Source organism: Girardinichthys multiradiatus, chromosome 2, assembly GCF_021462225.1.
Source record: "Girardinichthys multiradiatus isolate DD_20200921_A chromosome 2, DD_fGirMul_XY1, whole genome shotgun sequence".
In the NCBI taxonomy this organism is placed as follows: Eukaryota; Metazoa; Chordata; class Actinopteri; order Cyprinodontiformes; family Goodeidae; genus Girardinichthys; species Girardinichthys multiradiatus.
The window spans coordinates 18432824-18459741 of NC_061795.1; the positions used below are offsets into that span (position 1 = coordinate 18432824).

The 26918-nt window shown below is 38.0% G+C and overlaps 2 protein-coding genes across 5 annotated transcripts in view; one reads left to right on the forward strand and one right to left on the reverse strand.

Annotated features, from left to right (window-relative positions):
- appl2 (adaptor protein, phosphotyrosine interaction, PH domain and leucine zipper containing 2) overlaps positions 1-8917 on the reverse strand; it is a 67457-nt gene extending 58540 nt beyond the window's left edge. For 2 of the 4 annotated variants that reach the window (XM_047389226.1, XM_047389216.1), the window contains exons 1-5: positions 8786-8917; positions 8025-8097; positions 5465-5626; positions 5292-5387; positions 5048-5164 (exon numbers count right to left, since the gene is read on the reverse strand). In XM_047389226.1, the coding sequence (XP_047245182.1) occupies positions 5048-5164; positions 5292-5387; positions 5465-5497 (246 nt within the window). In that variant the 5' untranslated portion in view covers positions 5498-5626; positions 8025-8097; positions 8786-8917. Of the gene's footprint in view, positions 1-5047; positions 5165-5291; positions 5388-5464; positions 5627-8024; positions 8098-8785 lie in introns of those variants that run through there. The other 2 variants (XM_047389238.1, XM_047389232.1) reach the window with 1 other exon arrangement.
- A 1738-nt stretch (positions 8918-10655) lies between these two features.
- LOC124879842 (overexpressed in colon carcinoma 1 protein homolog) lies at positions 10656-25035 on the forward strand. Its single transcript, XM_047384620.1, has 6 exons — positions 10656-11027; positions 17029-17053; positions 20963-20998; positions 22333-22412; positions 22901-22931; positions 23417-25035. The coding sequence occupies exons 1-4, from the start codon at positions 10985-10987 to the stop codon at positions 22406-22408; spliced, it is 180 nt and encodes a 59-aa protein (XP_047240576.1). The 5' UTR covers positions 10656-10984; the 3' UTR covers positions 22409-22412; positions 22901-22931; positions 23417-25035.
- Positions 25036-26918: the final 1883 nt, after the last annotated feature.

The window sequence follows — 26918 nt, forward strand, 5'->3', positions numbered from 1 at the left end:
AAACATTTTATTTAACTCCCCTAGAGAACCTGCTAGAGCTCTCTAGTATTCTTTTTATTTTCTGATCATGAGCCAATGCTCCAGTCTGATGGAGCAGTTTTTTCCACACTATGGACATTCTCCACTCCGCTCTGTTTGCTTGGCCATTATGTTAATTTGCTTTGAGTGGAAATAACCGTTTTTTGCCCAGTTTTAGTAAGTTTTTGCAGGCTTGAGAGCATGCAACGCACGGCATGACTCATGAGGGTTCCAAGAAGAGATGGAGGAAGCTGGACCTGGTCGATTTGCAGAGCGGCCCATCATACGTCACCAAGGTATCCAAAATCTAGCTGATGATACACTATGAACCTAAAAAGTATTTTGTATGTTGCAATTATAATAGCTGTTGGTTAAATTTCAAATATAACATGAATCTCATGATTGTAATTATTCATGTATCCATGCTTTTAGCGCAGGACACCCCAACCCACCTGGCAGCCTTGATCTTCCAAGCGGTCTACGGAGAAAAAGATATGGCTTTCATTTTGCTTTTCATTAACTGAGCTTAGGATAAGTTATTTTCTGTGCTTTTCTCATTGAAGTAATTTGTCTCTTTATGTCAAGGTTTCTGGACTCCGTGCCCCATGACCAGGTATGTCCATGACAAGTTCAGGGTAATTTGCAAAAACACAATGAAGTTGTGATTGTACATTTTTCTCAAAACTTACTGCAGTTGCAACATAGACCCCTCCTGGGTCACCTACGTAGTTAAAAATCTGCATGTTCATGATTTTAAATGATGATGATTTTTCTTAAGGCTTGAAAGTTTTATCTTGATGTCTGTGTTTCTTTCAACATGCCGTGGGACGGGTCATCGCCATCAACAACTTGACCAACAGCTGGAGCGTCAACGACGCGGGAGCAAACATCAAGCATTTGCGGCACACAGTCTGCAACCTCTGGACTTATGTAAGCTTAATTTCCACTGCATTTGTTAATTATCAAATAAATCAAAAAATGTACCATGTATATTAATGTTTTATTTATTTCAATTGAATTTTACAGGTGGCTATTTTGAACTTTCCTCCACTTCTCACCATGAAGGCTCTGATGTGAAGCAGCAGATCACATCCCAACAGGAAACTAAAGTGTCTCAAGTCAAAGAGCTTTAGAAGAAACTATAGCAGGAGATCACTGAGCTGAACTAATTACATGTATTGCTTTGTCAGACCAAATGTTATTGTTCAAATCCGTTCTGAAGGAAACTAATTGTCATGTTTGTCATCGCTAAGGACTTCAGTAATTTCATTGTGCATACTGAGCCTGGTTCTGCTGGAGGTTTCTTCCTGTTAAAAGGGAGTTTTCCTCTCCACTGTCGCTACATGCATGCTCAGTATGAGGGATTGCTGCAACGTCAACGCCAGTGACTGTCCACTGTCTCTACATGCTCATCCAGGAGGAGGGAATGCTGCAAGTCACTGACTGGATGCAATCTGCTGGGTTTCCTTAGATAGAAAAACTTTTTATCCAATTTGAATAAAAAGCTAACTCCGACTGCACTGTTCAATTGTTAGGATTAATTGGAATGTATGAACCTGACTGTTGTGAAGTGCCTTGAGACAACATGTGTTGTGAATTGGCGCTATATAAATAAAACTGAATTGAATTGAATTATCTCAAGTATCAAGAAGTGGATTTACTTGTGTAAATTACCATTAAAACTCATGGTACAAACGCATCCTGATTCAGATAGTTTTTATTTCCTCATCAACATGAATCATACTCTTGGCTACAGATTAAATTTTAACTACAATATTTAATAAAAACATTTAGTCATGTAAATGTAGAATGCTGAATTTGGTTGAACATTATTATTGCTGCTAAACCATTGTTCCCAGCTGTTTTTGAAATGCATTATTATGACAGGTTCAAGTCTGAAGCCATGTTTTAACCTCATGTAATGAAACCTGAATCCTGTTTCAGGTAAATGGAAAACAGTTTTTGGTGACTTTAATTGAACTAACACACAAATTTACAGTTCTTTTAAGCTCTTCATAGTTCTGCCCTCAAACCTGATGGGAGCTAAACCTAACGGCCAGAGAAACTTTGTGGTCCCAGAAGCACGCACCAAGAGGCAGGCCCCGTCTAAATTTCTTCCGAAATTTTCTAGTTATTATTTTTCTTCCGTCCAGATTAATGCCGCCCGAACCGCAGCGCGCACCCCCACAATATATATATCAAAACGTCCGGCTCGGTCCCGGGAGGTGTGCTATTACTTTTATTGGCGTTTCGAGTTACCATGGCGACGTAATTTACGAAAAACCGAGCCCCAAAATCCCATAGAAATGAATGGAGTCAGGGGCGGAAGGAATCCTCAAAATTCACTGTTTTTGAGGCTCTACTGTATCGCCATACTTTCACCTAGAAACACAGTTTGACTTTCAGTTTGTAGAAAAATCCGCCGGCTCTTCAGAAGTGAAAACGGTTTGTTGATAACTGCTACGGTTTCTCTAAAATTAGACTCCAAGCGACACAAAGTTTGCGAGAAAATCACACTCTTAACAGTGGAGATGGCAGTTACTAGAGTGTAAAAAGAGGGGATTTTTTCAGGAAAAATGATTTTTAACTGGCACTCACGGCCACAGATTTCGCTCTAAAGTCACAATTTTCCGTCAGATTGTAGGGCCGGGTCTCTGCTTTCACACAATAACTTCAAAATTGTTCTAAGTCTCATAGTTTTCTGTCAAAACACCCCTCGATCGCCAAGAGTCAGTAGATTTCTGTAGGCCTTCTCCCATGTATTTTCAATGAAAGTTTGACCTGTAATCCATGAGTGACACCATTTATTTCCATAGTCCTATTTTATACTATGAATGACATTGAACTGTGAAAATCTCCATGATTGGGGACAAGGGATAGCTGTCGCCCACATTTTAAAAACATTTCAAATACCATGTACGGTTTCCGAGATATTAGACTTTTTTCTGGAGCATGTTCAGGCATTTTTGTCTTTTTCTCCATTTTCCCTCTCTTTTCACCCAGTGTTGTGCCTTTATTATTATATTTTCAAAAATAAAGGATGAATATTATCGTTCCCCTGTCCGTTCTGATAAAAACGGTCCAAGAATGACATCGATCGCCCCTACGGTTTCCGAGTTATGGCCAGTAGTTCAGGAGCATGCGCCTCCATGTTATAATGCCTAGACCAGGGGAGACACAGAGTGAGGTGCTGCGTGAGTGAGAAACAGCAGTTCTATTTCGTATAGGCTTCGCCCTTTAAGGCTATCGCTAGTGGGTTTATCCCTTCGCGCGCATCGCAGCACTGAAAACTTTAGTCCACGCCCACTTGCTGTGTGGGCCCCACCCCGGTCCGTATAAATTACGGTGAGACCGGGCAACGGCTCCCATTTTTCTTCAGCGAACAGCTTAACAGCACTATTACAAGAAGAACCATGGCTAACGTCGGCACTATCCGCCTTTGCCCGGCTTGCAACACAGGCTACATCATGTCCTACGACCTGCATGCCATCTGCGAGGGCTGCCTCGGTCCGGATCATGCAAGCCTGGCCTTGACCCCGCGGTCCACCTGCCCTTCCTGCAGGCGTCTGCCTCAGGAGGAGAAGCAGCGGCGTCTAGCCTTTTTTCTCCCCGCTAGAAGGGGAATTCCCCATAGCGGACCAATGCTCCCTCCAGGGGGCATTAAGACAAAACATGCTCTACAAAATAAAAGCCTTTGCATTTTAAACAATAGATGATTGCAGCACTGGGCTTCACACTAATGTTGGAGCTCATCCAGTGTTGGCCATTTTAAATAAGGCTTACTGAAAATTTCAAAATAAAAGCCTCAGTCTTCCAGAGTTACTAATAATTTCTTAAGGTGATTATTGCATACATAATGATTTTTAAATAGCTAAATAACGGCCAGAGAAACTTTGTGGTCCCAGAAGCACGCACCAAGAGGCAGGCCCCGTCTAAATTTCTTCCGAAATTTTCTAGTTATCAATTACTTTTACTTTCCTAAAACATTGTAACGCACTGACATGCACCTACAGTAAATACAAATATAGCTAAGAACTACAAGGACATCAGTAACTTAAATTGTTCTTGCATATTGTAAGAGTGCAAGAAATGAGCTTAAACGTATATACTATATGTAAAGAAACTGTTGGAATAATTGAATAAAGATTTGTCTTATAGTTTCTCCTATTTATTAACTTGACTATTTGATTATATAACTTCTTATGATATATGTGTGAGAAAGGATGTGTGAGTTTGTCTGCAGGCAAAGATCATAAATAGGAGCTGAACTAGCAGAGAAGGAAGCAGTCCAGTTGAGGAGGTCATAAAGATGAAGGCTGATTACACTCAACAAAAGGCACAACTGACCCTACCAGTTGGAGGAGACTGTGGGAAATGTGTTGTTAATGGATAAAGCTGTTTATGACCTGTTTACGATGCAGTTGTTGTTTTCCCCCATCCTTTAGAGAACAATGTTTTTGTAAACTAGGGACCCCCGAAAGACAATAAAAAGAGGAAGTGGTCGGATAGGCTTCAGAGCGGTGCGAGATCTGTAACTGAGCAAATCTTGACCGTTTCTCCTCGCAAAGCGAGTAAAAGGAACTAATATTTTGTCTCTCTTTTCTTTTTGTGTTGTTATAAGTATTGTTAGGTTGGTTAAACCTGTCAGAAACTTCTTCAAAGATACTTGTGTCTTCTTATTTGTTTGACTAAAATTTAAATCACAAGCACTGTCTACTTATTCTTAGTTTTCTGCATATTGCCTTTTTTAGAAGGCCAATAACCTGAACAAATAAAACAACACAAATGAAGCCATTCACTACTGATTCCTGGACAAGCATGAATGTATTGACCTGTGGACAACAAATTCTCATTTTTCAGTGTCTGCAATTTTGGTTTCAGTTGCTTTCTCCCGTCATCTAGCTTCAGCAACTACTTGAATGAACTCAAAAAAGCCACTGCACTTCTCAGGATAGCTCAGATGCAGAGCATAGATTAGTCCAAACAGACATACCAGTGCATCAGTCCATAAGGGATGAGTCATTACAACCTGATCCTCAAGCACGATGAACACTTGGCGTGGTGAGAAAGGAACTCCTGCAGGCACCTCCTCTTCATCCACATCAGCAACCAGAGCAACTGCACCTTCATAGAACTCCATTTCAACCTAATGTCATCCAGAGTGCAAAAGTATTGACCACTTTTTTTGTTATTTCCATTTTTATATTTTGTGCAGTATAACCTTTTTTTAAATTACAATTTGCAAATTATTGGAATGCCTAAGTATAATATACCTTGCATGTTTTGAAAATGTCTGAAGAATCCTCCTTAAGGTAAATGGGTAGGCCAGCCAGGGCTGCTGTTCTTGTTGCATAGATGTCATTTTTGTCCTTCATAGATAAAAAAAATAAAGCATGAAAATAGGAACTACCAAGTAAACAGTAGAGTGAAAGTATTTTTTAAGTACCTGTTGCTGATATGCCAGCAAAAGCTGCTCCATCTTTTCACCAACCAGTCCAGTTTTCTTCTTTTTGTAAAGTCCAATCAGCTGAAGAGCATATTCATCCAGTGCAGCATAAAACACATGAGGTAGATGCTGATTGGTGATCCGGTGAAATTCACCGTAGAACTGAGGAGAATTCCAAAAAAATGATATGAACAAAACACTGCATACTACAGGTCCTTCTCAAAATATTAGCATATTGTGATAAAGTTAATTATTTTCCATAATGTCATGATGAAAATTTAACATTCATATATTTTAGATTCATTGCACACTAACTGAAATATTTCAGGTCTTTTATTGTCTTAATACGGATGATTTTGGCATACAGCTCATGAAAACCCAAAATTCCTATCTCACAAAATTAGCATATCATTAAAAGGGTCTCTAAACGAGCTATGAACCTAATCATCTGAATCAACGAGTTAACTCTAAACACCTGCAAAAGATTCCTGAGGCCTTTAAAACTCCCAGCCTGGTTCATCACTCAAAACCCCAATCATGGGTAAGACTGCCGACCTGACTGCTGTCCAGAAGGCCACTATTGACACCCTCAAGCAAGAGGGTAAGACACAGAAAGAAATTTCTGAACGAATAGGCTGTTCCCAGAGTGCTGTATCAAGGCACCTCAGTGGGAAGTCTGTAGGAAGGAAAAAGTGTGGCAGAAAACGCTGCACAACGAGAAGAGGTGACCGGACCCTGAGGAAGATTGTGGAGAAGGGCCGATTCCAGACCTTGGGGGACCTGCGGAAGCAGTGGACTGAGTCTGGAGTAGAAACATCCAGAGCCACCGTGCACAGGCGTGTGCAGGAAATGGGCTACAGGTGCCACATTCCCCAGGTCAAGCCACTTTTGAACCAGAAACAGAGGCAGAAGCGTCTGACCTGGGCTACAAAGAAGCAGCACTGGACTGTTGCTCAGTGGTCCAAAGTACTTTTTTCGGATGAAAGCAAATTCTGCATGTCATTCGGAAATCAAGGTGCCAGTCTGGAGGAAGACTGGGGAGAAGGAAATGCCAAAATGCCAGAAGTCCAGTGTCAAGTACCCACAGTCAGTGATGGTCTGGGGTGCCGTGTCAGCTGCTGGTGTTGGTCCACTGTGTTTTATCAAGGGCAGGGTCAATGCAGCTAGCTATCAGGAGATTTTGGAGCACTTCATGCTTCCATCTGCTGAAAAGCTTTATGGAGATGAAGATTTCATTTTTCAGCACGACCTGGCACCTGCTCACAGTTCCAAAACCACTGGTAAATGGTTTACTGACCATGGTATCACTGTGCTCAATTGGCCTGCCAACTCTCCTGACCTGAACCCCATAGAGAATCTGTGGGATATTGTGAAGAGAACGTTGAGAGACTCAAGACCCAACACTCTGGATGAGCTAAAGGCCGCTATCGAAGCATCCTGGGCCTCCATAAGACCTCAGCAGTGCCACAGGCTGATTGCCTCCATGCCACGCCACATTGAAGCAGTCATTTCTGCAAAAGGATTCCCGACCAAGTATTGAGTGCATAACTGTACATGATTATTTGAAGGTTGACGTTTTTTGTATTAAAAACACTTTTCTTTTATTGGTCGGATGAAATATGCTAATTTTGTGAGATAGGAATTTTGGGTTTTCATGAACTGTATGCCAAAATCATCCATATTAAGACAATAAAAGACCTGAAATATTTCAGTTAGTGTGCAATGAATCTAAAATATATGAATGTTAAATTTTCATCATGACATTATGTCAAATCTCACTGACTAGTGTGTCGGTAAAGGGAGAGTTGTGCTTTTTTAGTATATCAACTACTGAATTTTTGATCAGAGGTTCTGATAACAAAAACAGCTGATCAATATGCTCAATGAGCTCCTGTATTGCTCTCTGGGACACATGGAGAATGCTCTGCATTTAAGAAAAAGCCAGCCAGATTGTACTGCAACTGCTCTTCTAAACCCTCAGTTGTACTGATTTCACTAGTGGATGCCACTTCACTTTCATGTGATGACTCTATTGAATCAAACTGCATGTCAACATTTTTGTCAACATTTATGACACTTTGCACAGTGTTGTCTTTAAAATTTGTTGAGCTTTGGTGGTCTCTGCATTTGTGGGCATTGAATGTTGAGTATATATTGGTTTTAAAATTGCAGTCCTTGAAAGGACATGGAACAGTTTCCTTCCGTTTTAAATGCCCCCTTAGATGGATAAACATTTGCCTTTCAAAGAATGGTTGTTTATAGTCACACACAGGACAACAAAATCCATATTTATTCAAAGCAGAATAAGAACTGTCTTTCCTTTGTGTAGCAGTGTGCATTCTTGACATGTGTACCTTTAATGAATTAAATGTACTAAATGTACACATGCAGGTGTTGTAGAGACAGGGTAAAGGTGAAATTGTTGAGTACTGACCATGGTTAAGTCGATAATGCTTCAACAACCTCATTTTTATGGCAGTAGAAAAACTACACAACTTGCAATTCCACATTTTGTCTCTGAAGAAAGGGACACAATTAGGTATCAAATGTTTTATATTACCTTCACAGGCTGTCTTTAGTGGCTGAACAGTGGTGGATGATCTCCCCTTGTGTGCTGCTATTTTAGTCAAACACTGCAATGACACATGAAAAATATGATCATATTTTGGCATTTGAAACATAAGCTAGCAGTACAGATTTTACATTTAGGCTATTTTACTACACTTCGAAATGCTCAACTTCAATATGAAAAAGTTTCAAAAACATTTTAAATTTGTTAATTTCATTGTTCTTGCGTAACAGCTCATTTTCAATTTAGGTTGGTCAATTTTTTAGACGTTAAAATGAAACGAATCAATTATTTTCATACACTTGTTGTAAAACAAAATCCCATAAAAGTTTCAAAGTGCAGAAATTACTAAACTTTTAAATGTTGTGCCACGCACCTTCGAAAAAGAAAGTTACACTTAACTATTTTATCAAAATAAGCCGCCAACCGTTATTTTTTTAAATTTGTACAGGTGGACTTGTCCACCAAGTTACTCTTAAAATAAAATCTACTACTTTCACACACCCTCCGTAAGAAATACATTTGAATTTGATTTTACCGTCACGTTGTGTTTCATGCAGCTTCGAAAATGTAGGCTACTTAATTTTAGCAAAATAAGCCACAAACCGTTTAAAATTGTACAGGCGGGATTCAAAAAACGCTAGGCGGGAGTTGTGCTGACAAGCTCCGCTTTTCTACATATCAGCAAAGTAGTCTGATAAATTCACCTGCAAGTTCTATACACGCATTAAAACAATAAATAAAACGTTTACCTTATAATTTTCGCTATGTAGTCGCAAAAATTCTGCTCCGAGTCGAGGCTTGCCTTCAACATGGCCGACAAGTCCGGGCAAGACACCTGCCGAGCAAAGCTCATGACGCAAGATACAGGAAGTCACTCCTTGTAGCAAATGAGTTACAGTAACTGGAGTATTAACAGGTTGGTTGGTGTAATGGTTTAGGCACTCGATTAGGGATTAGAAGTTTTCAAGGTGGAATCAACCAGTTTCTTGATTATATCGCTAAATCAAAAAAATAATAATAAATCACATTATTGTTTTTATTCTCTCCACACTAAGAGAAATGTCTCATTTATTAACTTTATTTTATTATTATTTAATCAAATATATCACTCAAATTCCTACTTGAAAAGGCAAATGTGTAGATGCCATTTGGTACTGATATCTTCTCTGCAAATTCTAAACTAACATAAAATTGGATTATTTTATGGGCTCAAATCCAAATCAACACCTGAAAAACGCAGTTACTGTGATATTCACTCGCATTATTATTGGCCTTCCAATTCAGGATAAAATCCCTGCAGACATTTTATATATATATATATATATATATATATATATATATATATATATGTTGATTATAATAATAAAAAGAATTCAGTGATCACAACTTAAATAGTTTAAAGCAACAAAACTCAAAATTTAATAAAGATATATGTGTACTTATTAGCAGTGAGTTACTACATCACTTTTACTTACACTGTTAACTTTTGGATCTACTTAACACAATTCATAAAAGTTTCTCTAACTATTTAGCAGAACTGAGTAGGAATAACTTACTTCTTTCAGTAAGATGCACCATTGGGTTTTACAGTGTGGGCCACAGAACATGTCTGTTTCCTGGACTGTATGAGGGAGGGACATTCCATGTAAACTTACATAAAATGTTTTAACGAATGAACGCAGCACCTTTAGGCATCTGGAAATTGTACCAAAGGATGATCCAGTCGTTTGAAGGTCCCAAATTCTCTTCTTGATATTTTGGCTGATTTCTTTGTATTTTTCTATGATGTCCAGGAATCAGTGTGTTTGTGGTGATATCTTAAATTACATCTATAGGTGAGCCTCCAGTTAACTTAACAATGCCATATCAACATCACCTGGGCTTTTTTTGTTTTTGTTTAAATTGTTTAAATACATAGCATAGTGTATGCAAACTTCTGAATTTGTCATACAAAACATTATTAAAACAATTTCTCTCTCATTATTCTGGCTTTTAGCTAAAACAAATCATTTTTGTAATCCCAATTTACCTAAATATGGAAAAAGTTTAGTCTGATTTAATATCACACATGTCAAAAACGCCTTGAAAGTTCAAGTTAAAAAAAAAAATAACAATCTAATAAAACGCTGAGGAGAAAAATTCTGATTAAGGTTTGCATTATTAATGCATGCCAGGATTACCATACAATACAACAATAACAAACTGTGTCTATCATGTAAGAGTTCTCAAAAGCATGACTGGAAAAAATAGCTGGGAGCCATGATCTGACCCTTGTGTGGTCCTTGTGGTTTCTTTTAAGTGTTTAGCATTCATCTGTGCCTGGATTTCTTTTGGTTAGAGCCCAGAGGAATCAGCTTTAGCTGTGATTCTCAGCCATAGCAAACCTCACAAAGGTCTTCTGTTTTCATCTCACAAAAGCCATTTTGGGGATTTTACAGTGAACATCTCACCCCACAGGCTGATATAGTGATGCCCTTAAATTTAGTCAATTTTTACACCTTCATGTAAAACAGAAGCTCCCCATTGGTTAAAGTCACACTCTACCCTCCGCCTTCTTTACCCTGGTTTCCCGGGCAACCATGTCAGGGTTGAGAAAAAGAGCAAATCATGTGAGGGCAAGGCATCTTTCTCTCCATCTTCCCCCTCTCTCTCTCTATCTCTGTCATTCTGTCACAGTGTGTGTGTATGTGTGTGTACAAAAGCGTCTCAGTGCTTTCACCTCAATCCGAGCTTTTCGTAGCTTTGTGGGGCAGACCAGCGCAGGACTCAAACACACGACCAAAGGGGTTCCCTCTGAGCAATTTCTTTGACCTTCCCTCTTTTTCAGTTCTCCAAGCCCCTTTCTCTCTCTTCCCTCCAAGGAACTGCGGGTTTCCCTCCTTTCCTCTGCATCCTTCTTCTCACTGAACATCTCTGCTCTGCCTGGACGGTGGCTGCATCGATGCAAAATGGGTTGTGGCAATTCCTCAGCCACCAGCACCTCAGGAGGGGGTGAGTGTTTCAGGAATCTCCGTGTGGATGTGTCAGTCAGTGGTATGATGGGTGGATGTGAATGAGAGGCTGTCACGTATCTCCAGGAAGGGGAGAAGGCATTTTGAATGTAAATAAAGTATGCCATACGCTCAAGAGTGCATCTTTATGGGTGCCTGCTGGTGGCTCTTGGCTACTTGACTTTATTCTGGAAACATCTTCTCCCCTATATCCTAATCTTTTTGCTTTGTATTAATGACAAGATGAATTTGCAGAGTCCTTGTATTTTATGATTGTGTACATATGTACCACTGTGATAATTCCCTGAAAAGTCCAGTTTGACTGATCTCCCTAATCTAAGACATCTGACTTGGCTGAGGCGTGTGCATCTTTAAAAAAATGTATACAGTTACATCTGCACATTTTTAGTTTGTGTGCTTTTCCCCCACCGTGTGGCTTTCCAAGGAAAAACTGACATTCACTCATCCCAACTGCAGACTTTCATTCATAAAACCTGAAGGACACATGTGAACTCAGGATATTCTTCATTCTCTTGTTTGCCCCCACCCAGACATCCTTCTTATCTCCACCTTACACACATTACACTCACTCTGTTCAGACGGACACAAAGCATGTTTTAAATTATACCTGAGAAAATCTCCAGGCTCACACACACACACACACACACACACACACACACACACACACACACACACACACACACAGACACAGTCTTGTCTAGGTAATAATTAGTTTGGAGTAGGCTATCTGCAGAATTACCCCACCAGCACCACTGCCCATTAAAACAGTGTAATGGGTGTATTTGTCCTTGTGTAAACACGCGTGTACTGGCAGGTACCTAATCAGTGCTTGCCAGGCATGTTATCGTAGCCAATTACAGCTGCTGGTCTAAATGTGATCCACTCTGAAGTTCCACGGCCAATAAACAACATCCAAGTAACTCCCTGTAGATTGTGCCTTGTTTGTCTGTAATGGGAAGACATTTTCCATGTTCGTGTGCGGTCCACCTTATCCAATTTTTATTCTCTTAGTCTCAGAGGTCAGTGATCAGAAGAGTGTCAAGGGCATGTGTCATCCTGTCACTCTGATAAATAGGGACTTGCAGCTGCTCTCATTTCTCCTCGACCGCTAACAACAGGCCTGTGTCAAAGTACACTGTTTTTAGTAAAATAATTAAAGCAACTAACCTGATCTTTCTGTCAAATAAATCAAACTCACTTTAGATATATAGTTTTTCACATGTGTCATGGTCAGTTTTTCTGGATGTTTTCCTTCATTGTTGTTGACTGTTATATAATTAATTAAAAAAATCCACCCTCCCAAAGCCAAACGTCCATGGCTCTTGATACATCACACAAGGCATTTATTAAATGATCAGACTTCTTCTGAGGCTGTTTATTTGCACATTTTCTTACTGTTTTTCTGAAATTCTTCCTTGAGTGTTGTTTGTTTGTTTTCTGTTTGGGAGCAGCTATTTGTTTGAGTTTATTTTAAAAACCCTGCAGGCATCTCTGGAAACAACAATAAGACACATGGAAGTGAAGAGGACCAGGGCAGACTGGAATGGCCAGATTTCATTTCTCAGCAATCACCTCGAATCAAGTTGTTATAAAAACATTCAGATTTTTTTTTAGGAATTTCCTTTAAAAAATGAAACTCATTTTCATTCACTCAAGAAGTTTGTATCTGACAAAAAGTGAGACATCTCTCAAAGGATAGTAAAAGTAAAGATAGTAAAAGGTGGAACAATTTAAAAAAAAAAAACCTTGTTATTTTCATTTTATTAAGAAATTGCATGTTGAAAATTGTTTACACTCTTCTTAATAATCAATGGAAAAAATCTTTATAGGCATTACAGCAATTAAACACTTCTTATAATTGCTAACTAGCTCCAATTCTTTGAGGTTGGATGGCCTACCTTCCATCACCCTAGTCTTCAGTTTAGATTCTTCAGTCAGAAGAAACATGTTGGGTAAAATAAAAGATCACTTCTCTCCTAAATCCTCCAGGGGCATTAATAATTTTGGCCATAACTATAGATTCATTTCCCACAGTGCGAACTATTTGAAGCATTTATTTCTGTTAATTTTGGTGATTAGCAATTACAGCTTCCAAAAATCCCAAATTAAATTTCTCAGTAAAATTATCATACAACATGAGACCTACTGAAAAATATGTTCAAGTACTGTAGACTACTTTCTTTGGGCACTTTTTGCATAAATCACAGCATCAGTGTTTGATGGAAAGGAGGCTGATGTCTCTGTTTAACAAGTCTCTTAAGAAAGGCAGCACTTGTAGCCCATATTCTGTTTGTAGTTGCACTAAAGCTCTTACACTGGCTGCTGTCCTCACCATATGAATACCCCTCAAATTCTTATAATCATGAATTTCATTCATAAATTCATAATTCATAATCCTCTCACAGTTCATAGGCTCTCCCTTTTTGTTTGTGCACCTTTTTCTACTTGTGCACTTTTTCCTTCCCCTCAGCTTTCCAACAATATGCATTCTGACGGCCAGCTTCTGTAGCGATGATGTTTTGTGGCTTACCCTCCGTGTGTAGTGTGGTATTTACTTCTGCTGGACTTCTATCAAGTCAGCTGTTTTCCCTATGACTGTGAAGACCATTACATTTCTCTATTGAAATATTTCCTTTTTATGGAGATTAGCTGCAACCCACAATCATCGAGAGAACATAAACAATTGAAATGTATAATTTGTGTGCAATTAATACTTGCAATATATTAATTTCATTTTTGAACTGAATTAATTAAAATAACCATTTAAGGTCGTACATAAATGTGGTATTTACTTATGTTATGAATGGCAAATATTAAATTAAACTAAAAAGAAAGATTTAAACAGAAAAATAAACAGATTCAGTTAAAATTCAGCGATCATTGTCATTGTTCCCATTTGCCTCAGCTTCAACATCGACATTATTTATTATGGCTCATTGTTTATCAGAGTCAAAATCTGGCTTGAATATGTAAAGCCCTTGTAACTCAATCTAGACCTCAAATGCATCAGAATTTACATAACAATTTGTCAAAAGTTGCTTTTCTGCTATATTTAATAATGCAAACTTATCCACTTCATCCGTGTGGCTCCTGTGATGTCATTAAACCCAAATACTCACTAAGCAGAATGAGTGGTTTTCTTCTTCTGTGTGCTTTTTAAAAACATATACAGTACAGACCAAAAGTTTGGACACACCTTCTCATTCAAAGAATTGTCTTTATTTTCATGACTATGAATATTGTAGCTTCACACTGAAGGCATCAAAACTATGAATTAACACATGTGGAATTATATACTGAACAAAAAAGTGTGAAACAACTGAAAATATGTCTTATATTCTAGGTTCTTCAAAGTAGCCACCATTTGTCATGAAAATAAAGACAAATCTTTGAATGAGAAGGTGTGTCCAAACTTTTGGTGTGTACTGTACATATTTTGTGAAATCCTACTATGGAAAACTGTGTTTTTATTCTGTGTTCTTTTGCGAGTAAAATCATTTTACCTAAGGATAGTGCTTTTATGATAAAACTCAGCATTTCTGCTGCTTTAATACTTCATCTAACTGGGATAAATGTTAATATTTGTTCTTTTTGGTGGAAATCCAAACCCCAACCACTGCTGAGGTCTTTCAGGAGGCTTTGAAGTCATGTTAGACAAGAATGTCTTGAATTCAAGCCTGGGCCTTATCGAGTCCGCTCAAATGACCATACTATATGTCACATTGTTCAACCCAAGTCTTGTGCACACAGATACGCAGCCTCGGATTTGAATAAGCTTTTGTCGAGGGTACTGAAAAGGCCTCTTTGTTGTTATAGTAGACTTAAAACCTTCACAGAGAAAAGCTGGTTCTTTCTACATAGATATAGTTGGTCTACGTTTGGGAATAGTATTTAATTTTCCTTTAATGTTCCAAGGATATATATTGCTCTTATACATATAAAAATTGGTTGAAGGACAACCCTATGTTTTTATCTCTACACTGTGTCCACTAGATCTGCACTTACCAGGGGGTGTTATATCACCCTCCAGCTTAACACGATTGCTTTAGAGCCTGTGAATCGGCAAATGTCGAGCATTTTTAACAGCAATTAGTTGTCCACCGGTGTCATTAAAACTAAGGCTTCTTTTGCTGTATTACATAAATTCTTTGGCGCATTTGAGATCAAACAGGTATAGCCAAAGCATGTTCTAGGTGAGTAAAAAACACCAAGGCTGAATACCAAAAGCAATTTTTAACTATAATTGAACCATAAGTACTCTAACTTAACTGAGTAAAAGTTCCTCTGACTTCAAAATACTATGTCGATGATAAAAATGTATTGCATTGTTCAATTCAATTAGGTTTATTTATATTGTGCCAATTAGTAACAAAATTATCAAAAAGCTCTTTACAAGACATATGAGTCAAGTTCATATCCATCAGATTCTGATCCAATTGCATACAGTTCAGTTAAATTCCAATTATTATAAATAAGTTGATATTAAGTTGATAATTTTATATGGTTTGGTAAAATGGTCAACTGCAATGAGGCACTAATGTTTTAGACAGTGGAGAAAAACAACTTTATTTTAATAGTAAGAAACCTTTAGCAGAACTCTGCTCAGCATGAGCGGCTTTCTGCGCTGACCAGAGGACTGGAAGGAGACAGACACAGCAAAAGCAAAACACAGAAACACCGAGCTTGAAGTTCTTTCTATAAAAAAAAAAAAAAAGAGAGGACATGTAGTTAACGGTAGCAATATCAGTGGCACAATCAGGAAAGAGGTAAACAGAGAGGCACTGAGCCAGAGTTATTTCTATGGAAAGAAAAACTAAATTAGCACATACAATTAATGGAAACAATTTCTTTGTAAGTTGCTCCATCCATTAAACAGACACTGAATACCCAAAAGCATAGAGATAGGAGAACTTGTAATGGAAAAAAAACAACTAAACAAAAAAGATAGTACACAGTTAATGGCAGCAATATCTCCTGCAATTGCTCCATTCACGAACAACACACAGGTCAGGCTCACTGCTGGTGGTGTAGGGAGTTTAGCATGCGACCCATATACAGAGGCTTTAGTCCTTGACACGGCAGTCCCAGGTTCGAGTGCTGGTCCTGGCAACATTTGCTGCATGTCTTCCCCTCCCTCTCCACCCCCATTTCCTGTCTAACTACTGGGAAAAATATAGGCCACTAGTGCCTCGAAAAAAAAAAAAATCTTAGTAAACAAGACACAGGTTAACCTAGAAGCATTAAGCCAGGAGTACCTTTTTTCCTTGCCAAAAAAAAAGAGTATACATATTTAATGCTAGCAAGATCTCCATCATAGACTTTGTTTAGAAAAGAGAGACAGATAAACAGAAGTACTGAGCCAGGAGTACTTTCAATGAGAAAGAAAAACAATGAAAACACATGTTAATAGAAGCAACATCTTTGTCAATAACTACATCCAAAACTGTTCTTTCGTGTTTTGTCCTGATTGTCCTGTTTGTATACTAGGCTGAGTTTAGTGCATTTTGAAAGTTATTGTTAATACTGTGGTGTGATAATATGTGATGTACTTTTTTTTTCTGTCCTAATGATTCACTTTGTGATCCTTATGCTTGAAGTAACTTACAGAAGATGGTATATTGTCGCAGGAAAGACCAGGAGATGGTCAGCGATGATGCTCAACAGAGTCATCAAATGGCTTTAATGATTTTTGCTCATTGGTCTATACGTGAGAGGGACAAAGATTTTGCCAGTTATTAAAACACAACTACAAACTGGAAAAACACTTGTCCAAGTCTGCATGTGGTTAATGTCTGTATTTCAATGTGCATTAAATCAGCCTTAATGAAGTGCTCATCAGTCTGCCGCAAGCATCCTATTATTGGCTGTCTTTGATCCAATGATCCCAAACTCAGAAATTAAAAGTTAGTAATAAAAAATATTTTCAATACACCTGATGGTCAAATTTAATTAAATCTTTGTCATTTTATTTCTGTTCTCAGGGCCAACAGAAGCCTCCAAAGATGAGTAAGTACATCAGTCATTTTGGAAGTATTTCAAGTATTCATGAAGCTGTTTTCATTGGCCCCCAGGCCTCATCAATCAGTGTCACACTCTGCATCTTATAAAGTTAGCTTAGGTCAAAAACCACTTCCAAAATCAAATTTCTGGCTACAATGTTCTAGTAACAGTAGGAATAGTTCCTTGCAAAAGTTTTCAGAACCTGTGAACTTTTTAAATGTTTTGTCACATCACAAGCATTACCTTTGCAGTATTGTACAGGTCCTTCTCAAAATATTAGCATTATTATGGAAAATAATGAACTTTATCACAATATGCTAATATTTTGAGAAGGACCAGTATTGGGCTTTCATATGATACATCAACACAAAGTAGTGCAATGTTTTTGAAAGGTAAATGATACAGGGTTTGCAAAAATTCTTCCAAATAAACATGTGGAAAGTTTGGCATGCATTTGTATTCAGCCCTTTTTTTTATTCTGATCATTCTAAATAAAATCCAGTACAAACAACTGCTTTTAGAAGTTACCTAACCAGTAAACAGAGTCATTCTCTGCGTACAGTTATCTCAGTATAAATCCAACTGTTCTGTAAAGGCCTCAGGGAGTTTATAAGAAAACATTTGTGAACAAAAAGCACAATGAGTACCAAGCAATCCATCATCCAGCTAAGGGATAGCTAACATGGATTAAAAGCAGGGTTAGGTTATAGAACAATAAGCCAAACTTAGCACATCCCACAGAGCGCTGTTCAATTTGTCATCTGAACATATGAAAAGTATAGCACAGCTACAAATCTACCAAGACATGACCATCCACCTAAATGGGCAAGCCTGGGCAAGGACAGGGTAAAAGAAGCAGCCCATGGTTTCTCTGGAGGAGCTCTTAAGATTCATAGCTAAGATGGGATAACTATTAGTTGTTGCAAATATGACATTTATGGAAGAATCCCCAGAGGAAATCCCTGTTGAAAGAACAGCATAAGTTCCATTTAAAGTCTGACACAATGTCAGGGAGGCTTTGTCTTAGACAGTCAGGTAGTAACTCAGAATGATCGTATTTATTAATGAAAACAGAAGACTTACAGAAAATGCAACATGAGAAAAGACATGGAGCACGGGCAGGAAGAGTTACAGGCAGTCTAACAGAAGAATCCAGCAAATAGTGAGGACCAGCATACTTCTTGTCTGTTTATCTGCACTTCCCTGTTTTGTTGCTGTTATTCATGTTAAATTAGATTAATTATTCATTCTTGTGTTTAGATTACTTTCTTGGATTTCTCTGTGTTTGGTGTTTTTAGTTCGAATGTCCTTGTAGATATGTTTACTCCCTGTTTATGTTCTTTAGTTTGTCCAATTGTTTACTTAGAAGTCTGTTAGATTCCCTCCAGTATTTCTCTGGTCTTTTGTATTAATTAGCCTCCCTCCTTCAGTTGCCCTGCATTCTCTCTCTCTCTCTCACCAGCTGCTACAGATTTCTCCTAATTAGCTCCCTTGTTCATTGGTCCATTCTCCACCCTACCTCTGTATTTATACTCTCTGGTTTTCATTGTTCTCCACTGGCTCCTGCTGGCTACTACCTGCTCCATGTCCTTGTCTCGACTTCATGGTTTGCTAATTGCTTCATGTCCATTTACCTATCTGTGTTCCTTTACCTTCTGTAGGTCACCAGCTTTATTATTATTATTAAAATACGTCTACCCACTAAGCGGCTTCCCGACTCTGGTCTGCATGTTGGTCCAATCGAAACCGAGCATTTCATGATATTCAGTAGCTCAATTTACTAAATGAAACTAATTTACATATTAATTATACATAGACTGCTGATTTAAAGCCTTTATTTATGTTAATTATGGTAATTCTCTGCTTACAGCTAATGAAAACATGACATTTAAGATTAGAATATTTAATCAGTCAAATAAAAATCATCTTTGATACAGAAATTTGGGCTTAATGAAAAGTATGTTTGATACTTCTGGCAAATAAAACTAATCAAAATGCATATCCAATTTACTGAGATGTTTTTGTAAATGATGCAGCAAACATAACGATGAAGGTCTGGTCAGGTGAGATAAAAACTGAGCTAAAACAGCACATCACCCTAGACACACCTCTCCAGTGAAACATGGTGGTGGCAGCATCCTGAGGTGGGAAAAGGGAAAGTGGTCATAATTGATGCAAATATGGATGGAGCTAAACCCTAGATGAAATCTAGGTTTGTGATCTTACTGTTAAGTGCTTTGGTCACCTTTGCCGGTTGTTTTAAAGTGCTATATAAATCAATAAATGGAATGAGGAGGACAATAACCATAAACATACATCCATAGCTATAAAGGAGTGATTTAGATCAATGTTTGTTCACATGTTAGATTTACCAAATCCAAATCCAGACCCAAGTCTAATTGAGGGTCTGTGGCAAGAGTTTAATTGATGATATTCTCCATCTAATCTGAATGAGTTTGAGCTTTTTTCAAAGGTATTTAAACACTGTCTAATCTGCAAAGCTGACATACATAACCCAACAGATTCACAGCCATAACTGCAGTAAAAGGTGGATCTAAAAAGTGTTTACTCGGTGAGGTTTAATACATATGTCCTCTAAAATATTTCAGATACACTTTTTAAAAACCATGTATCCATTTTCTTTCACTTTAAAATTATGCATCATGTTCCATTGGTGTATCACATAAAACCCCAAATAAAACACAGTGAAGTTGGGAGCTGTAATGTAAATAGTTCTAAGGACTGTGTCAAATCATACATCTGGCACAACAATATTTGCTTCCTTTGCGAAGTATCTCCTTTGAGAATGTGTTGTTTTTTTGAGGTTTTATTCTGAGGCACTTTTTATTTTTGCCATTTACACTTTACCACAGAGTGGAGTGGAACAGCATTTCCTGGAAAACAATGATAATGGGTGTACTTGAATAATTTTTGCAATCTCGTTGGGCTTTTTATTTTGGGAATAGATGTTCAGAGAACATTTATTATCTTGCTGGGTACCAATAGGCTATTTATCAATCCATTTTCTTGTTGGTGTTAAAGTGACAATTAAGCTTGTGTTAGGGCTCAACCACAGTTAAGGAATACATGTTTATTTTTATTAATCTGATCAGGATTAAGAGTTCCAGTAAAAACAGGTTAATTTAGTGTTATAGAGATACGTTTAAAAGCGTGTGTGTTTGTGCGAGCGTACTGCACTGTATCTACTCAGTCAGCAATTGTGCTTCTTGGTAGCCGTCCAAGCAGTCAGTTTAGGACACATGAAAGCTGACTGAAGAACACTGACTCACTGAAGCTAATCAGAGCTTACTAAAGCTGAACTACGCATCAAAATATCACAAACAAATGTAGCACACACTAATTCTTTCTCTTTCTACTAGAATACCCATCCAAAGGATTTGCAAACACATTATCCCTTATTCTGATTGTACCTTTTGCTTTGGCAATCAAGCAGAGTAATCATGTAGTGTCAAGCCTCTAGGGATCCAAAAGATGGTCAAATCCCAACAGTCTACTTGAGGACCTAATTTTAGTTACACCAGAGATAAAACAAGCAAACAATAAAACAAGACTACACATGTGCAAATTCAGATTTTACATTAAAAAAAAATTTCATGCAAACAACAAACCTACAAACTGAGATGTGTTTAATTGTTTAGCGTAGTGCAGTTTTGTGTGAGCTCTACGACAACAAGCTTGAAGCTTGTTGGTAAATAGCCTTGGCTAAAATGATAATTGCCAATATCATGTGCCTCAACATCAGTCGCTGCCACCAGAGAATGATCTGTGTTCCCTGCAGCTCACCTGAAATGCTCTGCAGCTAAAACAAACAAGCCTCCTAGCCTCCAGAACTTGTAGGTGTTTCTGTGTTATGCTCTGGAAGGTGACCTGACCTGTGATTCTTCTCTCAATCAGGACAGAAGACCCCTCAGCAGAAGATGAGAAAAGAAGGTATTTCGTCAATGCTTCTGAGGTTTTAAGTTGTTATGTTTCTTTTGTAAAACAACCAGTATTTTGCAAGAACAGAACCTGACAACATCTGCTAATAAAACAGATATTGGTAAATAATACAGTGCCTTGCAAAAGTATTAATGGCCCGTGAGCTTTCTTTCGTTTTGTCACATTACAGCCCACTAACTTCAACCTGCTTCCTTGTCTTGCACCAAAAAAGCCTTTCCACAGCACGATGCTACCATGACGTTTCACAGTGAGCATGGTGTGTTCAGCTTGATTTGTGGTAATAGTTTTCTGTCTGAAATAATGTTAACATGTACGCCAGAAAGTTTAATTTATCTAGCACATGTTTGCCACATGGGTTGTTGCAAACTTCAAACAGAATCTTTTACGTCCATCTTTTAGCAATTGCTTTCTCCTTGCCACTCTTCCATAAACACCCAATATGTGCACAAGTGTTTTCCTGTCAACAGATTTCCCCACCTGAGCTGTGGATCTCTGTAGCTCCTCTAGAGTTATCATAGACCTCTTGACTGCTTCTCTGAATAATGCTCTGTTATCTGGCCTGCCAGTTTAGGTGGACGACCCTGGATTAAACAGTGCTCTGTGAGATGTCTAAAGCTTGAAATTCTTATTGTTTTGTTTTAAGATTTTTTTTCCTCTGTGTATGAATCTGCATGCTTCCATTTATCATTTCACTTTGCTGCTGGTACACCTGAATTTCCCTACTGTGGGACAATAAAGGAGGGCTTCACAGCTGTAGTTACGAGTAAATTACACAAAAATGGACAATATTTACAAATTAATTGACTTCTCAAGGCAATCAGTTCCAATGAATTTAATTTAAATTATAACAATAAAGATAAATGCTCTCCTTGTTTGAGTTTTCATTTTGAATGTATGGCCATTTCTTGGTGGGTTTGGCTTTGTGTTATACTTTTGCTATTTCCATTTGATGGACTAAACAGTGCTCTAGACAATGTTATTGTTTTATAACCTAACTTTGCTTTAAATGTCTCAATGACACCACCCCTGACTTGCCTGTCAAAGAGCCTGAATGCAAAAGCATGCAACATTCCCCAGAATTATAAATGTAATATTTTCTTCCACTTTTTACTTACGTTTGTGGTTGTAACTTGACAAAACTCTGAAAGAGGTCAAGTGAATACTTTTGCAAGGAACTGAAACTTCTGAAGTGATGAAACTCCAAGAAAATAGATGCCATGAACACATTGTTACTAGCTAAATGTAATGTTACTGTCTATACACTAAATCCAACACTGATAAACTGTTGCACTAACATCATCTCCTTTCCTCCTATCTCCACTCAGGAATTACGGCGGCGTATATGTGGGTCTGCCTGCAGACCCCACCACAGTGGCTGCTAGTCAGTCTAAATCCACATGAAAAGGTGAAAATCTGCAGCACATATTCTAATTTTGAACAACTTTGACATAAATTAATATTTTGAGGCACATCTGGACATAGACGCTTATCTTCAGCCGCTGAGCTACCACAGCATAAAAACACCCAATCACCATCATTGACAGGATCCAAAATAGGATCCATTAAAATGAAAGATGTTATTCTTTATATCTGTTTGCAAACTTTAAACTGATTAAGTTAAAGAAAAATCAGCTTTTTTTTTGTTCTGTATTTTGCAATTCTTTTGTGCACGCCTGATCATGCTTACCAAATTTCAATAAAACTGAGTTATTTGTATCATCTCCTCTTTTGACTGATATCTATCGGTTTTTTTCCTGCCTGGGGTGTGTGAGTGTTTTGAACACAGTTTTGACAGAGATACTGAAAGACCGGAAAGGGGAAAAGATCCAAACTGTCAAACAATGTCTCTATAAATATCTTGTTGCTGAGGCATTATTTCTCGGCTTCTTTCAGACTAGCAGCTATTGAAGGGATTTCAACACAGGTACCTACAAAAAACATAATGCACCACATTTCACTGTTTCATTCATTTTCAAAAATGATCGAGAACCAAACTCACCACAATTCAATAAATAAATACTTACAGTCATTAAATATTTAACGCATAGACATTTTTCTCAGTTTAAATATTTATATTGGAGCTATTGACATGAAATTTCCACCAGACGGTGGTATTAACTCAATTATTCCACATATACAAAGAAATCAATGCAAATTAGTCTACAAATTAAGGTACAGATAAAAATTGGAATGACAGGAAATAAATATTGAATACACTTACAGAAATGTATTAAATACTTTGTGGAAAAGCCTTTCTTGGTAATGACAACTTCAAGAAGTCTCCTGTATGGAGTGACTAGTCAGAGGTATTACTCAGGTGTGATTCGGACCCATTCTACCACACAAATTCATATCATGGCTGTCATTAGAAAACTGATCTGAAAGCTGATGACTTTTTTGTCTCAACAGGAACCTCAATTTTGAGTCACCCAGACATACATTATCAGCAGAGAATGTCTTGGTGCTCTGATTCTGGTTAAAAATGGACTAAAAAAAGATTTTCAGACTCACACTGAGCAAAGACAGGAAAAGTTTGCAGGGACACCGAGGATGCTGGCTTATGGAGCAGTGGAAGGTGGAGGAATGTTTGAATGCATATGGCATAAATCATTGTCCTTTATCATCGAGAACAAAAGACAAAGAAGGAGAAGTCCAAGACAGGCCCCCACCCTTGGACTGGCAGTTGTGGGTGGCAGTGGCATGTATTTTGACAGTCCTCTTGGCAAGACAGTCGCATCAGTAGAACCCTCTCCTTCTCAGGAAATGATGGAGGATACAGTCAACATCCCAACTAACTGAGGGAATCACACAATATTCCCAAACTCCTTGGCAATAATTCTTTCTGCTAATTATGTAACTCAAGGACCTGCTGTTGCATCAGGAAAGTGGGATATTACTCTCAATAATTGCTCTCAGTACTGAAATTGAGGTTGCTTAACATGATGTTCTGGGTGTGGTTGTGCTTACTATCCCTGCAGCCTTGTTTTTTTCTCTGAAAAATATAATACTTTCAAAGCACATAATGGAGTCTTTCTTAAAGATATACATAATGTATAGCTGAACTCTAAATGTTGTCTTTTTAGTGAGTAATCTTTGGAAAAACTGTCAACAAAAGATCCTAAGGTGAAGTTTGTATTGAAACACAGCTTATATTTAGATATTTACACTGCCTTTGCAACTGTATTCCCACACCTTGAACTTTTTCACATTTTGTCATGCTACCAGAAACGCCATTGTATTCAATTGGGATTTTCTGTGATGGTCCAACACAAAGTAATTGTAAAGTGGAAGGAAAACTAGGCATAAATTTAAGTTTGTTTTTACAAATAAAATCTAAATGGGCGGATGTTTGATCATGTAAAATCCTAATAAAATACATTAAAGTTTGTGTTTGCCGCATGAGAAATTGTAAAAAAGTTCAAGCGGTATGAATACTTTTTCAAGGCTTTTTAAACTCCTTGTACTCTACACTATCATGATCTACTCAGTTATCATAATCAGCAGTTTAGTTCAGTTCAGCATCATGTCAACATGTGCAAAAAAGTTGGGCCAAAACTGAGGATAAAATAGTCCAGAAATGAATTGAAGAATCTTAATAAAATCTACTTTGACTGGTTAAGATCACAGCATTGTACTTATTATGTACTTATAGTCTGTACAGATTCTATGTACCCTGTTCTTGTGGCTAACGGGATATTCTCTAACACCCTTTAGGCCATACCGAAAAGGAATAAATGACTTTTTTATGCTTCATGTGGCTTTAGTGCAGTATACTTAACTGAATACTGAGTCAAGAAATAAAAAATTTTCTGGCTTGCTGAAGCAAAATTATTGCAGCAGATAACTTCTTAAAACAACCAAAAGCTGCAAGTAAATAAATCAGGTTTAATTTTATACTAAGGTAAATATAGGCATCAACTCCTTACTGTTATAAACAATAAATAAATGCTGATATATTTCCTGCTGTTTTGATCCCTGTGTCTAATAAACTAAAAACTAAATAAAATGTGAACCGGATCTACAAACTACTTATCAGTGCAGGGGTTATTTATAGTAATTAAAGCTAATTAAGAATCTAAAGGTTATCAAAAGACATCCTCTCGGAAGCCACAAGGGTTATTTTATAGCATAATTCAAGATTAAAACCTCACTGTGAGGCGGTGGAGATGAGGGTCAATAAAGGTGGTAGGCAGACAGCGCCTGCGGACATTTTAAATTTCTTCTTGGTGGATTTTATTTACAAATATCTTTATTTTCTGCCAATTTTGGTAACAAGTAAAATGAGGCATTCTTATCTCACAATTTTCCTTCTTAAGCTCCTGGTTGCAAAATCTTACTGGATGTTTAGAATAGACTACTGTAGTGGTGCAGGTTTCAGAAAGGTTTGCATACATAAATGTGCAGAACGTGTAGGATAAATGGATAATCTATGTAATATTTCTCTGTTTAGCTATTTCGTATACAATTTTTGCCACTCCTGCTTAGTTGCTCTCCCTCTGTATCTACCATAGGCCCGGCTTTGGCTTTTACAGCAGGTTGTGCCTCCTGTCTGTCCGTCTTTATGAGTCTTACAATGCCCTTTATTATTGGTCCTCCTGTATGTCATGAATGTCACTTCCTTTGCTCTGTTCATTTAGTTTTATCCTACTGCATGGTTTAGAATGGGGAAGACTAAAACTGTCATTTACAGTAGAAATCCTATCCATATGCTTCAGCACACCACACTGTGTTAATGTAGGAGGCGTAGGTGTGCTAAGAGGCAACACACGGCGATACGATGTAATGTAGGTTTAACACTGATGTGCTTATTTGATATCTTTTGGGTGGTTCTTTTTTTCATAATTTAGAATACAAGACCATCTGGGTTTGGTGGCACAGTGATGGTAAAAATCATAAAAAGTCATTAAAGATCAGGTTTGTGGAGTTTCAATTATTTAAAGTGCTATCTGCACACAGGGAGAGATCTGGGGAGGTTCATTATTTTCCATAATGTCATGATGAAAATTTAACATTCATATATTTTAGATTCATTGCATACTAACTGAAATATTTCAGGTCTTTTATTGTCTTAATACGGATGATTTTGGCATACAGCTCATGAAAACCCAAAATTCCTATCTCACAAAATTAGCATATTTTATCCAACCAACAAAAGAAAAGTGTTTTTAATACAAAAAACGTCAACCTTCAAATAATTATGTACAGTTATGCACTCAATACTTGGTCTGGAATCCTTTTGCAGAAATGACTGCTTCAATGCGGCGTGGCATGGAGGCAATCAGCCTGTGGCACTGCTGAGGTCTTATGGAGGCCCAGGATGCTTCGATAGCGGCCTTTAGCTCATCCAGAGTGTTGGGTCTTGAGTCTCTCAACGTTCTCTTCACAATATCCCACAGATTCTCTATGGGGTTCAGGTCAGGAGAGTTGGCAGGCCAATTGTGCACAGTGATACCATGGTCAGTAAACCATTTACCAGTGGTTTTGGCACTGTGAGTAGGTGCCAGGTCGTGCTGAAAAATGAAATCTTCATCTCCATAAAGCTTTTCAGCAGATGGAAGCATGAAGTGCTCCAAAATCTCCTGATAGCTAGCTGCATTGACCCTGCCCTTGATAAAACACAGTGGACCAACACCAGCAGCTGACACGGCACCCCAGACCATCACTGACTGTGGGTACTTGACACTGGACTTCTGGCATTTTGGCATTTCCTTCTCCCCAGTCTTCTTCCAGACTCTGGCACCTTGATTTCCGAATGACATGCAGAATTTGCTTTCATCCGAAAAAAGTACTTTGGACCACTGAGCAACAGTCCAGTGCTGCTTCTCTGTAGCCCAGGTCAGGCGCTTCTGCCGCTGTTTCTGGTTCAAAAGTGGCTTGACCTGGGGAATGCGGCACCTGTAGCCCATTTCCT